Source organism: Papaver somniferum, chromosome 8 (genome assembly GCF_003573695.1).
Source record: "Papaver somniferum cultivar HN1 chromosome 8, ASM357369v1, whole genome shotgun sequence".
In the NCBI taxonomy this organism is placed as follows: Eukaryota; Viridiplantae; Streptophyta; class Magnoliopsida; order Ranunculales; family Papaveraceae; genus Papaver; species Papaver somniferum.
In genome coordinates, this window is record NC_039365.1 from 54,624,589 (window position 1) to 54,642,891 (window position 18,303).

The 18,303-nt window shown below is 34.3% G+C and overlaps 1 protein-coding gene across 1 annotated transcript; it reads right to left on the reverse strand.

The window, feature by feature from the left end:
• Nucleotides 1–10,326: 10,326 nt before the first annotated feature.
• On the reverse strand, nt 10,327–13,283 carry LOC113302022 (COP9 signalosome complex subunit 8-like). Its single transcript, XM_026550854.1, has 5 exons — nt 13,123–13,283; nt 12,936–13,015; nt 12,639–12,820; nt 11,203–11,310; nt 10,327–10,709 (listed from the first exon to the last, which is right to left on the reverse strand). The coding sequence occupies exons 1-5, from the start codon at nt 13,204–13,206 to the stop codon at nt 10,570–10,572; spliced, it is 594 nt and encodes a 197-aa protein (XP_026406639.1). The 5' UTR covers nt 13,207–13,283; the 3' UTR covers nt 10,327–10,569.
• Between the last annotated feature and the right edge of the window lie 5,020 nt (nt 13,284–18,303).

Sequence of the window (18,303 nt, forward strand, 5' to 3'; positions counted from 1 at the left end):
TGATACGTTAAAAATTGTTCTTGATAGGTGGTAAAAGATCAATGCTTCTCATCTAAGTGAGTGTAAGTGTTTCGGATTATGAGGTTCTCTAGCTTTGTCGATTGCAAACAGATTTCCAAGCGTTGATCTTTTACCTAAAGGGAAATCAAATAGGCTTATCTGTTAGAGGAATATTGGTACCAAAAATCTTCATTTAGATTGAAGCGACTGTTAGGCTGTAAAGAACGTCAGCTAAGGGAATCAATTGCATATACCCTCCCGAGGTTCAAGAGACGTAAGGAGCGAGACTATAATTGAATTGTTTGTAAGGTGGATTCGGTCTCAATTACATTCCAGCCCAAAGTCTGATAGTAGGCTAGTGTCTGTATCGGCTTAGTACAGTTTTATGTTCAAATCTGGATGAGGTATCAAGGTTTTTCCGCAGTTGCGGCGTCCTCATTGACAAAACTTCTGATGTATTGTGTTTTTCCTTTTCCGCATTATATTGTTTATCTTTATAATAAGATTTATGCAAGTAGTGTGTATTCGGTATTCAATTTTACTAGGTACGTCCATCTAATTGTGATCGGTTATGAGACTTGTTTCTTGTAGAATTTGTATCTTGAAAGATAGATAACAAGTTTATTATTTGGCAGAATTACGATTGGATTATTTGGATACGACTAGATTGATCTTGGATATTGATTTTTGGGATCGTCCAAGTACTCTTCTTAACAATCAGGTTTCTGTTGTCTATACATACTGATTTAGAAGAGATAGATATATAAACTCCATATACATATAGTCAAGGATCATTAAGTTCGTCTGCTTGAAATTGTATTGAGTTTTTTCCATACAGGTTACCGAACAAAAAGGTTGGTGGTGTACTTGGTACCCTTTCCTTTTCAATGGGCTCAAGTTTATAAGAGTAAATATTTCCCTTATCATGATATAAAATATGAACCCCCTCCACTGTCTGAAAATGTTAACTGGATCTAGAGAAGTTTATCTCATGGTTCTCTGATAGTTCATCAAATTTCTAAATGGCCGATTGATACTGTTATAATATCAACATTTGGACTCATAACTGGATTCCATGTGAAGAAACAGCTTTATGTAAGTTTGAAGATTTAAATACAAATGATTTTTAATGGGTTTCACAACTAATTTATTTTGATACTGCTCAATGGAACATCTCACTTTTGAGACATCTTTTTAATCTTCACCAGGTTGATTCCATCAAAACTATTCCTTAACTTCTGCAAAATCCAGATAAACTTATTTGGCCTTTTATATCTACTGGAGTTTTTAAAACAAAATCAACATATAATCATATGTGCAAGATCAATCTACAGGTTATTCCAAATTGTTCTTTCAACTCTACTTCTTGGTTGAAATTTTGGGAATCAAAGCTACCATATAAGTTGCATATCTTTCTGTGAAAACTTTTACAAAATGATATACCAGTTAGACAGAATTTGAGACATGTCTCATGTATCACTGAACTGTCTTGTGTTCTCTGCAATACAAATTATGTAGAAGACATTAATCATCTTCTTTTCAGGTGTCCTTTTGCTACTGCCATATGAAAAGCTTCTCTTACACAATACTTTCTTCTATTACAACATTACAGTAGTCTCCGAGAATGGATAAGTACTTGGACTTCACCAGTTTCTGTCATTATTTTTGACTCGGACTCTCCATCAATTCATGAAATAAATGCAATTATTTGGCACATTTGATAGTACAGATGTCAAGTGATTTTTCAGCACTCTCATATTAACCCTAACTTTGTATTGCATCCTATATTCAAATATCTTACTACTATTAATGCTCCTTTACTCCATCAGCATACATTATACGTTAGACATCGGATACTATAATCATTGGACACCTCCACCACCGTACACTTTAAAAGTTGATGTAGATGCATCTTTTCATAAATCTGTCTATTTAGCTGGAATTGCAATGATAACTAGAAATTCTGCAGGGAGACATGTTGCGTCAAAGGGAATACTTACAAGAGTAGCTAATGCACATCAAGATGAAACATGGACACTCTCAATAGCTATGATGTGGGAAAAAGTTAGAGGATGGAATCAAGTTATCTTTGAATATGATAAAAAAAAATTAGTGTTGTCTGTTAATGAAGCTTTGCATTTACCTCCATGGAAATCTTCTTCTCTTTTAACTGAGTGTGTAAAGTTATGTAATAAACAGTCAGCATGTCTTGTATGATAGAAGAACGGTGGAACAGTCCCCCAACACTAATCTCTGTTTTTGGTCTTAAAAAAAGGCCTAATTAAGCCCAACTCTTCTAAAAGAGAACAAATAGCAACGCACATACAACACACTGGTTTTGTTACTGGAGCCTTTAACCTCTTTATCTGGTTGACAGTTGACACCTATTAATAATATGATTTCAGATGAATTTCCTTTGATGTGGTTAAAAGCTGAACAAAGCTCTCTTCCTAGAGCTTCTGACTCCACCAGAGAGTATTTAGACCAATAGGAACCTCCAGTTTTTTCACACCACCAATAATTCGTCTAATAACACCACCGAGGTTATTTTAATATACCAAGCTTTAAACCTAAAGAAAAAAACAAAACTTGCGTCTCAATCATATATCAAACACTAATCATCGATCTCTATTACTACGAACTAAACCCTAATCACCGATGGTTTACCACAACTGTGGTAGGAGGTGTAGCACGAATATCAATACTACGCCATCTATATCAAGAGAATAGGCACGTTAACACAAATCCTAATCTCCTCTCTTTATTCTCCTCTACTATCTTTCTTTCTGATGAAACCCTACGCAGTACACAGCCGAGAAAATCCTTCTTCTTCCTTTTATCTTATGGAAATAAAAATCGTTCTCCTTTGTCATACCAACCGGGATAATATGGGTTACAAGTAAACTTTTATTCCATCGATTTGTTTTATATTTTTTTGTTGACTTGTATACAGTATACTGGAAAAAAAATTGTTTGATGAAGGTACCCTGATGGATATTTGAGGTCGGAGATAAAAAATAATTAAAAAAAAAAGAAAGAATTAGAAGCCATTCGTGAAATCCAAGGGTTTATCTCACGGGCATATAAAACTTTATCTAGGGTGAAGAGGAATAGCAGATCAAGGTATCTAATATTGAAACACTGAAATTATATTATTTTGTTTTGCTTTGCTTTTGACTCTTAATTATCTCTAAAGTGCATGCATTATTGATCAATTCCTAAATATAATTCTGAAAACATATATTATCTCACGTATATTGGATTTGTAGTAAGAAAGGCACAACAATTTCGAATTCCTGATTCATTCACTTCTTGATTTTGGAAGTTATTTACGTATGCTTATGTTTATCAAGTCAAAAATATTATTGATCCCTAATAATTTGGAAGATTTCAAACTAATTATATGGAGCAGGCATTTGACGAATAGCTGAGCGTTTATGAATAGTGGTTGAAATTTGGACCACAGGTAGTGTTCTTTTTTATCCTCACAACATCGCAATTATGAGATGTTGATGATGGATTTTTATTGATTTTCATTTAACGTATCCTCTTCTCTCCCTGTTTTGAATCTCGCCCCTTCTCCTTCATTCATTATAAATTGTTAAGATTATTGATTTTGTTTTTTGTTTTCCTGAAGGTACTTTACGCCTGTAATCAACAAAATAAAAAAAAGAACTGTGATGTATAATTATTTTAACATGCTTCCTCTTCAAATAAGGTAATCCTTTGTCCGTATATTTTGATCTTATGTTTTATTTTGTTTGGTCTGATCCATGTTTGTTCTCTTAACGAGAATCCTAGAGGAAGTGCTTCAAGTGCTTCAAGTGCTTCAAGAGCTTCAAGTCATCACCATTACTTTTGTAGCTAGAATGAAAGCTAATTTTACATCCTTAATTTGCAGATTTTCAATGTCATGCTACATAAGTATCTCATGCGAGATATTTATCATACTCTATGGTAATTAAGTTCATACATTTACAATTAAGGTTGCATTAAATGTTGTTATGTATCTTGAGCTTCCTCCGCAAGAACAACACTAAGACAGTGAAATTTGAGACAGAACACATGATGCCCAGTTGATAAGTCTTGTTGATGCTTGCTCAACCTACCGCTCACTCTCTATGTTGGTCATCACATGGGCTTGTAATGTAATATCGTCAATCTGTCTTACCAGATGTTTTCATATAGACAAGTAAATGAATATAATGCGCAAGTGGTTTCTGCATATTTTATGTGGACTCTCCGTGAATTATCATGACGAACGAACCTATGTGTCTGTTTTGTAGAGTGCATGGGGAAGTCACATCACAAGGACACATTTGGCATCCCTCTAGGACCTGGGAAACCCTTGAATAAGTCTTGAGCTATAGGTAGGTTTGTGTTTGCTTGTGTGAGCTAAAAGGAATATGAAGCCCCAACAATATGATTTAGAATGGTCACCGCATCTTGATTATTGGTCTGGAAGCTTTCAAAACAAATCAATTATATGGTATAAACCGCACGGGCATAACAACTGGTATAAAAAATTTACAAAGAAAAAAAAATCAATGTGCCACGTGCTACTATTTGTCCATCCAAGGGTCCTCCTCTTTGTTTGCCGGGTGCCTGAGTTTTAAACATTGGAGTTTTATAGTGTGTTATAACTTCTTGTTTGAAGCAAGGTTTGAAAAACGGCCGTTTTTTCCGAAAAAATGTCCGTTATAACGCTCACGTCCATATACCGTGCCTGTGAGGCTCACCAACACACTTACCTAAATAACACCGATAAATAGGAAAGAATGGCGTTATTTAGACCCGTTATAACCGTTTTCACACCTGTGATTACCGTTTTTCTAAAATTAATATTTCAGTTTTTTTCTTCTAAATAACATTTTAACACACGTTTTTTACACCGTATTTTCCGTTTTCATACCGGTTAAACCCGTTTTGAAAGAAAAAAATTTTGAGTTGGAGAAATTCTTATACAATTTTTAATTTCAAACTTACAACTAAAATTTCATAAATAATCATTAAACACTTCAAATTTTATAAACTTACAATAAGTAACCTAGTGACAGTAGTGCTTGAAATTTTAAACTTAGACAAACCAACTTGTACCGGCATTTTTTTCCGACTTATTCAAGTATTTTATGTTTTCTCGACGATTCTCAGTTGATTCCTCCTCCTCTTCCTCCGCCTCATATTGGTTCGCGTAATGCATTTGGCTGTCGTAGTTAACAGTATCGTCATCTTCATAACCATAGTCTTCTTCCTCATTATCATTACGATTATCTACTTCATTATTGATATTAATATTGGAATTATACTCTTCATTAATTCCTCGGGTATCTTCTTCTGGACGATCTTCAGTGTAATGAGAATTGTATATGGGATTTTCATTTTCATGACCTTGTGTATTGTCTCCAAATGTTAGGTTACCAAAGTCATAAACAAAGTTACTCACTGGCAACCTTTGATATGAGATTTCAACTTCTGGATCATGCCATTCGTATGGTGGAGGGAGAGGCTCTGGATTATTAGCTGCTTCCTCTTCCAATTCATTTAACCAATGTTCTTCCTGAGGTAAAACTGGTGTTTCATCATCCCTTCTATCCAATCAAGCATATTTTCATCTGTCAGCAGGCTATGAACATCGTGGACATCGATGTTATGTCGCTTTGCTTTACCTTGAACTCTTTGTTGCTCCAATCTTAAATTGTACTGAACATATACCAAATCGTTTATTCTTGACGAAACTAAACGGTTGCGTAGTTTGGTGTGAATTCTTTCAAACACACTCCAATTCCTCTCGGATCCAAACGATGTGTTTGTCTGGCTTAGTATCTTTACCGCGATCCTCTGGAGTGATGGAAACTGAGCACCGTATGACAACCACCAGCTTACAGGATCACCTTGCAGAGCAGCCAATCTTGTTGATGGTGATGCAAATTGGCCTTGCATCATTTGCATTCTTCCCGCCTAAAAATATCAAAAACTGTGAATAGAAATTCTTATAATTACGAAATTAATTGTTAATAAAAATTCACACCTCTAGCATGCATGTCGCTTGTTCTTGAGGGCTACTAATCATTTTTGATATAACTTCACTGAGACAAATTTGGGGCTGAGAAATTTCATTGTTGATGAGATTGGCTGCTGGGTTGTAGATATAATATGGATTCAGAAAATGCGCTGCAGCATGAAGAGGAGAACTCAACTGATCTTTCCATCGTCGGTTAATCACACCTACAATAGAATTATTCCGAGTTTTACCCAAACCCCTTTCTATAGTTTCCACACATGTAGCAAGTGCATGAAACAAATAACCCATGGTAGGTTTATCTGAATCCAAGAAACAGATCATTTTCAATAAAGGACCAACCATCATGCATGCATTTTGGCATGTGTGCCAAAACATCTCATTCAAAATAATGTTTTTCTCATCTTTAGCCGTACGAGTTTTTCCTTCTGGCGAGTTCACAAATTCTTGGTCTACAAAAAGACTCTCGATTGCATTACGTTGATCAATGATACTTTTGATTGCGATAAAATTTGTCGCAAACCTTGTTAAGCCATGGCGCAATAGATTGCGTCCCCCAGAATGTTGTCTGAATCTAGCAAGAACCCAACCATGATTATAAATAAATTTACTGATTTTTCTAGCTTCTGAAATCACATCTTTAACAAAGGGGAACTTTTCAGTATCTTCCAACATTAAATCCAACACATGAGCTGCACAAGGTACCCAAAAAAATGTACCATACTCTATGGCCAATCTCATACCTATTAAAACAAAATGAGAAATGAATTAATAATATATAAAAATAAACAACTGTAATTAAATTAAGTTGTAATAGTTACCTGCGGCTTTGAATTGGGATCCTTGATCAGTTACTATTTGAACAATATTTGTCGGACCAATATCTTCTATAACCGGTCTGAACAAACTCATCAAATACTCTGTTGTCAACCGATTATGCTCGATGTCAACGCTTTTCAAAAATGATGTCCCATGGCCACTGTAAACTAAGAAGTTTACAATCGTATGGTTATTTTTGTTTTTCCAACCATCTGACATGAGTGTACACCCATACTCTCTCCAATAATTTCGTTGGACCGACACCACATCCTTCTGAATCCTTTGTTTTTCCTGCCTTAATAATGGGTTCGACAACTTATAGGAAGACGGAGCTCTGTATGATTTTCCAAAATTTGCAACTGCATTGAATGCCTCGTGGTAGTGAGTTGAGTTGGCCACATTGAAGGGAATATCATTAGCATAGAAAAAACGTCCAACAGAAGAATCAACTTTTTCCCGGCATGTTTTACTTCTCCCAAAATTCGCCATGCTAGGTTGAGAATCCCTATTAGTATTATATTGTCCTCCCATATCTACAGACATCCTAGGTGCTTGGTGTGGTGTACGCATTGAAGAACTAGGTATGTCCATAGAGGCCTGTGGACGCTGTGATGTACCTTCTCCGGCATTAGTATTCTTACTTTTTCGTCCAAAAAGGTTCTTCAACTTCGATAACCCGCCCATTTTCTTTTGTGTTACCGGCGCTTGTTCTTCTTCATCTATATCATGCACAGGGTTCCACGGTTCATTTTCATACATATGTTGAATTTTTGTATCTTCATATTCAGTTTCTGGTACTCGTTGCCGTTTTGCTTTGTTTCTGTCTTGCACCCATACTTTTGCTAAATTTTTAATCTCAGGTGGCACATGCATGCAGGGAGTAATTGTACCTCTTTGTTATGCCAAATGCATTTTGAAACGCGAAATTCTCGCAGACACTTCTTTTTCACAAAAATTACACTTCAACTTTTTACCATCACTCATTACAGTACAATATGCATGAAAAACATCTCGTTTTGCAGATGTTGATCCTTCCATTATATTCTGTAAGTAGGAAATTTCACATAGCAATAAGTGACATATATCAATTCATCATGCCATTTTTTTTATAAAGAAACAATGATTTTTTACGTGCCAACTGATTCAAGTTGATGGACTATTTAATTATGAATATTAACATTTATTAAAACATTTCTTAAATAAATGATAATAAAATGAACAAAAAATCTATATTTCTTAAAACATTTCTTAGATAAAAATGAAACATTTATTAAGTAAATATACGTTAATAGAATGAAACATTTCTTCACTTAACATTTCTTAAATATTTCTCAAACATCATGAAAGAAAAAAACATCGATATTTCTCAAACATCTATATTCACTACTCTAACATCATGAAAGAAAAAAACGATAATAAATAAATTAATAACGTATTAATAAATTATATCTTTAATTGAATGAAAAATCTACAAAAAATAATTAATATTACCTCTTAAACTTGTATTTGAGAAATTCAAAATGTAAAGCATTCCTTTGAGCAAGAAGCAGAGAACCAGAGGTATTGATTTCATTTCAATTCTCTTCTTGTCCTTTTAAAGCATTCCTTTGGGCAAGAAGACATAATAGCTAGCAAATCGAAATATTCTTGAAACATTTGGAATCTCGTTGCATGCGTATATAAGCACAGGCTAGCTATGTCTTTGATCATGAAACCAACTACTCTTTTTACTTTTTTTTTTTTGTTTTATTTCTTTAACTTTTGAGTCTGAACTCTAAAGTACAGACCACATGTAGCATATATTGTACACACCTCCAAATGCAAAAGAAAAAGATAAATCGACTCCCTGACTTCCCTCTCTCACTCTCTTTTTCTCTAGCTAGTCTCTGACTTTCTTCCTGTTGCATTCCTTGTTGGTTAGTCTTGTAGCAAGTAGCTAAGAGCCTAGGAGTATTATTTGACAACAAAGTTTTGACTGCTTTTGAATCCGAATATGCATTATTGAAATATTGGGGAATTCATTGAACTATTCGAGTGACAACTTGAACATATCAAGTGGATAGTGATAGTATGCGTGTATAAATATTGTCGGTAGACGATAACTACAATGCATTGTTATAAGTCATAGACTTAGGGTTGTGAATTTTATTAGATATCCATAAATTTGTATGTTAAAAACCCATAAATAAATAAATAAATAATCAAATAAATAAATTAAACCAAAAAAAATGAAAAAACGTAGTAACAACGTTATTTAGACCCGTTGTAACCGTTTTCACAGCTGTAATTACCGTTACATAGGAAATTCAGATCACAAATTATTTATTTTTCTTATTTAACCGTTATCACACCAGTTATTTTAAAAAAACGTCAAAAAAACGCGTTTTATTCCTATATAACGCGTTTTTGACCCAAAACGTGCTCACACCCGTCAAAACACGTTATAACGGTCACGCCTAGTACCTGTGACCTGGACCGTGACCCGTTTTTCGAACCTTGGTTTGAAGTACTATTCTAACATGCTTGTCTTTTGAGATGCAGCAAATTTTCTTCTATTAATAAATTTAGAGGCAGGATGCATGGACACTTTTAGAGGACAAGGTCAGACAAAATTTGCGCCATTTTCTCTGTAAAACCCAAACGACAATGAATTTAAGTGTAATATTTTGATGGTATGATCCTCTTATAAGACTCTACATTCCTACACAAAAAAAATGAACGCAATTCGAGATAGCAGACCTCACCATCTACCAATCTTAATATCATCCGTTCAATTTGAACGGCTGATATTCAAAGGGAAGATGGTCGTTTTATACATCTCGAATTGTGTTCATTATTTTGTAACAATGTAGAGTCTTATAAGAATAACATATCATCAAAATATTACACTTAAAGTCATTGTCGTTTGAGTTTTGCGAAGAAAATAACGCAAATCTTATCTAATCTTATCCATAAAGTGTCCATAGATCCTCCCGTAAATTTATTGGTCAAACTAAGTTAACTCGGTTGGTAGTTGCAAGACCAAGTCCAGCTCACATTAGCTGGAAAAGAAGTAAAAAATACATAAGTTTATTCCCCAAAAGTGCAGCATACGAGGTAAATAGGAAACAAGGTATTTTCCACAATTATAATGCAAGCAAGTAGCTTTTAGATTACTTGCATACAGAATCACGAATTTCCTAATAACTAATGGAAAAATACTTAAGAGCGCCAACTATGCCTCCTTATCATGTGAATAGGCCACTTGCCGACGTTGACAACCTCGAGGACTTTGAAAGATTTCCCCAACAGTGGCAAGTTTTCTTTGTTGACTTTGAAAGATTTCCCCAACAGTGGCAACTCCATAGAAACGTGCAACTGATCCACTTTGATAAAAATCAGATGTAATAAAGGTTGATCTGACGGTTGATTTGATGGAGTTGGAAGTCTTGAAACATGTTCCAGCCCACAACTCCAACAAAGATTTGTACCTTTTGCAATCAGGTCTATTTCTTCAACTTTTCATTTGATAAACAAAATCATCATTCAAACGCTTGGTTATTTACATCAAAGTTAAAATTTGTTTTTCAGAATAATTCCCAGTGGCTGACTACAGGAAAGTAACTGCAAATGTATATATTCATGATGAAACAACAATGAAAAAGCATATCAGGTTGCAGCCACTCAAAAATCTACCATTTCCAGAAATTATAGGGGTAAGGAAGATGACTCATTGCTATCAAGAGCCAAGACTAATGCTCAAGGTGGAAGACATATTCAGTTAAGCGTTGTAGTTTAGTATGATCTAGCTTCTGCTCTTTCACAACGTGCTGCTTCTTCACAATCAGCATCCCTGAAGCAGAATCCACGAGCCAACCTTGTTCTGCCGCATCTGCAAATGAACAACCTTACGCCCATTAGCTCTCACGCAAGTAACAAACATAAATATTTTCAGGTTTTCATTTTTGCTGAAGAAAAATAAACTCAAACAACTCATGCAAGTGCAGATAAAGAGTATCTCTAAAATAATGGTTCAAACAGAGAATGACTATGCTCTGCTAGAGGATTCACTAGGAAAGGACCCCAAGGCCAACGCACGCAGTTCAATCCGTGACCGTCCATTGATCGCCACAAGTTCTTCATATAGCCACTTTTAGTGAGGCTTCACACGGTACACTTCATAACTTCACCAAAATGAGCATACAGTCACTATCATTGACAGCATTCACAACCAGCAGTGCTAGCTTGATGCTTGCACTTGTCCCAGATGCAACAATATGAAGTGATTGAGTAGAACACAAATTGAATAATCAACTGGACACAGTTTTCAAAATCTCAATCACCATCAGCTACATATTATCAGAATTGAGGGTAAACATGCTTACAGTTGGTGGCCTCTTCCTCGCTCATTCCTAGAAAGAGAGCAGTATCCTTTATGCTTATTGTGGAATATGCAGATAGCAGTAGCTGGAACATCCTATTGGTATAGATCTCTGCACAATTTACAAAAGAATTAGTTGGCAGAATGTTGGAGAAGTGCAGAACTTTGGAAACCTAGAAAAGACATAACATATGTAGAAAACTTCTTTTGTAACCTAGAAAAGAAAAGTAACATAAATTGGACCTCACACTAATGAATGTCATACAGAAATTTCTACCAAAAGATAAGATCATATACTTATGTTGATCTTTTGATGATACCTGAAGTTCTCATATCTAGATACATGTTTCCCACAGGTGGATCAACAACTCAAGCCACACATAATCAGTAAAAGAACCTTACTAATACATTCATCCACCAAGCACCAGAAATAAGTACCAGGGTAATTGTTTATTTTGGATAAAGATAAAAAGACAGAACATTTTATTTTTCATTTCAGAATAACAGTTTACAGCTGGAATTCCCCTTCTTAATTTTCAATAGGTCCCATCGTGTTTAAGGTAAAACCGATGGCAAAAACACTCTTACATAACTTTACATGATAAAGGCTCAAGCCATTAACTGTACGTGCTCGCATAACTGAAGCTTCTAGCCTTCCTATTTGCTTAAACAACAGTGTTGTCCTAAGAAGGATTAGAAAGTTAATCGTAGAAAATTTTGAAGAAAATAGCATCTGCCTCTAACCACATTCTCTCAGACTAACATTTTTTTATCTTCAAGACTGCTTGTTTCCAAAAAGAAGACCACTAACCCAAAACATAAAGTAGCTAACCAATAAAATAACACAGAGAATGAAAAAGTGAAATAAAACAAAACAAAGGGCTGAAGATCTATCAAAAGTAGAAATACATGAGGGAATTCTAAGCAGCTTGAAGTTAATTTACTAAGCAGATTGAGCTTGTGTATCAAGCACATATTGCAGTGCAGATGCCCACCAAGTCAAAATTTATAAGTTAATTTTCATATCAAGTTAATTTATGAAAATTCTTGTCTATCAAGTTAATTTTCATAGAATCATGTGCTGATTCCATATCAATATTAGCCAAGAAACAACGAAGACTAAAACAAAGTAATACAAACACCTACGAGATCACAGATACCATCATTGCATCACATAACTCATAACTTTAAGATAATGTGTTTAAAATTCAAATACTTCTCCTGACAAGTCAAGCTAATGCAATGCTAAAGCAGTAACATATTATGTACTATCACATAATCCATGTTGAAAAAGCAGAAACTGTTAGGAGTATCAATTTGGAATTTGAGAGTATCAAATAGAAATCATAGTTCATAAGCTAGTAAGTCGAAACACTTAGGTAATAATGAACTGTTTTGTAACCTCAACAAGAGGGAACATAATAATCAAAATACAATTACCTGAGAAGGAATTCACAAGATCTTGAGCCTCAGGACTCCAATTAAATCCACGAATAGCTTCGTAGACGCCAGCATAATCTCGTAGCCACAATTTCTGCCCAATTTTCCAAGCAGCTACCACCTCCAGCTGATTCTCTTTGACATTTGATGGAATCAATTTCCATAAAAACCTAGCGCTATTGCTGTACAAACAAAAAAAAAACATCAATAAAAAAAAACAAAAACGCATCTAAAATATGTTAAGAACCACAAAACCCTAAATCATGAAACCAAAAGAATAAGAAAAGAATCACGCACATATCCTTGACGTAAATATGACCTAGAAGCTGAATAGCGTAAGGCCACTCCTCTTGATATGCAATTCCTTGTGAAGTAACCTGTGATCAGTCATAAATCATCACATCAAATATTTCGAAAAACCTAAAACGTATCCAAACAATGCTAACAAGAAGAAGTAAGAAAAGAAAACTAAAAAAGAACTAACCTGAAGCATGAGTTCATCACAAATATCAGCGATCTTTTCATATGATTTTGCCTCTATGGCTTCTTTTAAGGGAGAAAAATCCATGGCGCAAATTGTACCCTAGATCTTTAAGGTAAACCCTAGTTGGAGCTAGAAGAAAAAACACTGTAACAGAAAGCAAGATTTGGGACCAAGTGCGAATCTTTATATTCCTTCCGATGAAAAGATTTTTGTTAGAGGGAGAACAAAAAGTGATCCGAGGAGGCCACAACAGAAATCGTTGTCGACTCACTAACCAGGTATTATTCAGTACTAGGGTATGATCCGTGCCGATCTTTGTTGATGTTGGCTTGACGTTGCTGTTGTAAAAAGTTATCTTCTTTACGTATTTAACATTTTCCATATATATATATATATATATATATATATATTTGAATTTTCTAACACTGGTTCAATGTATGTTTGACTCTTTACAACTTGTTGTTCCAGAACGCTATTCATTTATTTTTTGATTGGCAAAGAAAAGATTTATTGATCGAAAAGAAGAGAAGGTATAAGAGACTTATACCGCCCTGTTACATGCAATCTTTAGCTAAACATAATCAAAAAAATAAATAATCCAACTTTCCATGACCTCAGAGTGGTCAACGGACTCAAAACCCTTATCAATCAAAGACCAACATTAATAAATTGCCTTCTTCATTATAGTCGTTGCATTATTAACTTTACGAGGAAAAAATTCTAGCATTCCTTTCAATCAAAACACTCCAAATTAAGCAAACTGGAATAAAATTCAATATTTAATAAACAATCACCTAGTTTGACTCAAATATGTTCTTTTTTTGGTTGAAGTATACTTAAATTTGTTTTGAATGCATTATTTTACACTGATAACTAACCAAAAATATATAAAGCATCTTATTAATATTGGAATTTTAGATTTTTACTTAAAAATGTGCAAAATATAGAAATATTAAAATTGAATGGAAACAACTTTCACATAACTACAACCCAATACAATCCAAATACCTTTACGAAGTTCTAAAAAATTTATACAAACAGAAAAAGATTATGATTCATATGCTGGTATTCATGTTGCCAAAATCCAGAGTGTCAGTGCATGCATACACACTTTAGTTTTACCTACTTACAAAAATATAGGATTAACATCCAACTTACTTCGAAAATCAAAGAGAATACACGTATATATATCATTTTGTACATAACCTATAGTAAACCTTGAAAGGAACTTTAATGCTTGATGACGACAGGAGGTCAGATCTAACCTATATGTCTGACCAACTATATAAGATAGCCCACCCGACACTAAGAAACCTATCTGTATCAGTAGATTTGTGTTAGGAAAATCTTTCATCTAGATCAACATGCCAACGATCAAACGGAAAAAATCCTTTGTAAATGCATGAGTTCCAATAGCTCACCTGTATGGTTTGCAAAAAATATCAGTTCCAAATTAAAACATGAAATTTGATAGCTTATTCAAATGAGTAGCTTGAACTGAGACTGCTAAAATGACCAAATGCAAGAGCAAGATATTTCACGACATCCAAATGAGTATCAACTTGTATCACTTATATTTCCTTGGATCATTATTAGTTGTAACATACTGGGACAGTCTATTTTCTGCAAGAGAATTGGCAATGTAACTCTTTCCGGTCCTTTTTTTTTCTTTTTAATTTTCTTATTAACCTAAGCAATTATGTTGCAGTGATGTAATGTATATCTATATAAAAAAATTGCATTTGGTATGTGATACGTAAGACTCCCCGGGGGAAGGATTGGTTTAATTAGACAGCGGAAGATATGTAATCTTCTGTATGTTTTCTTCCGGTTCGCCCGGCCATAGTTCTTGCTCTTCAGGTTTTTAACTCCTGGGTATTCTTGTTCTTTTGTGCCTTATTGGCACATTGATATCATCTTTAACTTTCTTCTTCTCAAAAAAAAAAAGAAAAAAAAAATACAGTTAATTATGTAGCCTATAAAGCATAGACAACATATATTTTTCTCAAACAAAGCATGTTATTTATAGCTTACATATACACATTATATGTAACTTTGAAATACCTTAACAGAGCATTCATTTCAGATTATTTAAATCCCAGGAATTCAATTCTAAGGTAATCCTTTTCCTCCGGAATTGAATTTCACTCCTCCCGTCCGTGGATACAATGGAAAAGGAGAGTTTTAAGGGAATTGGATTCCCGTGGAATGCAATTTCGTAATTTTAGCGTCTGTTCAGTTGAGGGAATTGAGTAAATCCCCCCGGAATAAAATTCCTGGACTCCCAAAAACCTGAACCGAACGCGCTGTCAACATCATCATACAAACAACATACATGATACAATTAAGAGATTCTAGGCTACAAAATCGTTTTTCTTTGAAACAAAGTATACCAAAAATTAAACTATTAATTACAGTACATTATTCCTTCGCAAGATAATTCAAAGCTGAAAATTAGAGCATTCCTTTTTAGACTCACGCTTGCTTTCATTATAGCTCTTGCAAAGAGATACACGAACTCTAACTAGTTAGCCAACGATGTAAGTTTCTCATTTATTCCCACATTCCTAAGTCCTATGTTTAAATCCATCTCAATCTAATTGTACAGTTTAATGACCCATAATCTATATTTGTTCCTTACAAATCCATGAAACATGAACTAAGCAAGTTTTTATAGTCATGTTCCTTTGCTATCTCTGCCTGCTTACAGTTCAAGTGACATTGCCCCTGTTGTAAGGTCATTCTCCCCAAAGATGAAAGGTAACTACCTTTGCTGACCTGCGAAAAATATAAATTAGTGCACCAATGACATAAAAACATTACATTGAAATTTCAGTTGTTTAAGGGCTAGAATACCCAAAATAAGTATCAGTAAGGACCAAAAGGGATCTACATGTATCTTTTAGTGGGAGCCAAGTGTTTCGAATAATGGAAACAAAATTTGGGGCTTACGGCAAAAGATGAGGCTTCTATATATATTCTATGGATCTCCTTTTGTTTTAAACACTATCTTTCGATTTAACTGCATTGCCAACTTAAGACGTCCAAGGTGGTATTACTGATGCATATTTGTTATAAGTTTTAAAAAAAATAAAATAACGGGAATTGTCTTTAAAAGAAAAGAATTTTCAAGGTCCATTCATATGTTGCATTCTAGTGTTGTTGAGTTCTTCATTTTTGTAAAATTAGTACATAAATGAGAAAAAAAATACACGTCAATTCATGTTGGGTAAATATGAGCCTAAAAAATTCTAAGTTCTGCATTCATATCAAAATAGGAAAACACCATGTTGTATTAAAAAGCATTTCTCGGGATAGAAATAAAATAACAATTGTGATTAAACTACCTTGAATCAATGATACTACTATTAACATCCACGGTTCGTATTACAACATCTGCTTCAATCTCTGATTCTTTAGTTCTTTGTCCATAAGTAAATTGACACAGACATAATTTTTAGCGATACTATCTCCATAAATTTGACTATATTGAAATATTGAATCATATATGATCGATACTAAGTGCGCTAAAATTTCAAACCTTCCTATGTTTGATGGACATAATTAGTTTATTGTATGGGAGGCCAACATGAATCGTACCAAAGTTCTGCTCCCAAGATGGCATGGAAGAGACGTCAAATCAAAAGGCATCCTTGAAGTCTTCCCTCGTTCCTGTTTTACAAAAAGCGAAATGGATTAAGAACACTACTACCTTACATGGAATGCACAGATCACACAAACCATATACATCACTAAAATTCATATGAAAAGAGGTGGAGACATTGTGCCAGGACACAACAACATTCTGGTATCTTACCTGGAAGAGTTTGTCGAAAACCTGAGTTATTAGCTAGAGATTGTATAACTGGAGTGTCTCTCCCATTGCTAAATACGAGAGCCAGACGATCCCCTTTAGAGAACTTCTACGTGAATGGAACTGTAGGTTTTATCCACATCCCACTTAAAATCCTACAGCCTTTCCATTGCAATCTCTATACATCGTGAAAGATTAACATTGAAACTGAACATTCTTGAGATGAATCAAATTGAAAATTGGTCGAAAAAAATAACTAACATGTCAATTAACCCAAATCAAAGAAAAATAATATAAAAAAATAATCTCAAATCACAAAGAGACATACCTGGGGCTGGGATAATAGTAATAGATCTGTTCAGCGGGGAAAATTGTTCAGTATGTATGCGGGTTTTTATTTGAGAATTCGGTTGTTTCTTCCGCTTTGAATGATCGGATTTATAACACACATTAATTGAGAATAATTGAGATAGGTCTTGAAACATTCAAGCGTTTTCTTCAACTGGGTTATTTTTTAGGCTATGTAGGGTGAGAAACCAAAGACCTGGTTGAATGTGCACCGAGATACTTATTTTCACATTAATTTTGATGTTTAAAGGGGGCCGGTAACGGTTTTTAGCTCAATATGGACACTCCTTTGTATGCTCAAAATGTAAATATCCGTTCAACATGAAAACATATATTTAGTGAATAAATCTGGACCGTCCTTTATGTGTCCAAACTGTAGAGAATCTTCGATGTAGGAAAAACCCACTGTCCCTTATAATATAGATACTATTCTAGTTTGGACCAAGTTACCCGTACTAAATACACCCACCAACCCTATAAAACTCATACTCATTTTCCAAACAACTCCACCACCACCAACTCGCAGTAGAATATTCCAACGACTTTGGTAAAACATCTCCAATGGAGTACCCATTAGCTGCTTACTGAACTCTTCATCATTCCTCGCATAAAGTGGTCTGTGTTTTGGTACCATCATATTCTTCTCGATATTTTTGGTACATCAAACCATTAAACGCAAACGGTATCTCTATCAAACGTATAAATGCATAATAACAAAAACTCTTTTCACACAAAAATAAAATAAAAATAACTAGATCGATTAGAAACCTACTTCGCAAATCATTGGAATCAAACCTTAATCCAAAGCGAAACAAATCAAAACAAAAAATTAGATAGTAGAATACCTAATAAAGGTTGGATTACAAAGATCGGAATAATGAGTTCATATTAGTTGTATTTTAACAAAATAAAGAAAATGAAAAATTCTTCAAGAACAGTTTTAATGGAGGTTTTTCAATTACTCAAAGTAATTGTCTTACTTACAATAAAGAAAGTAAAGCAGGCTATTTAATACAGTT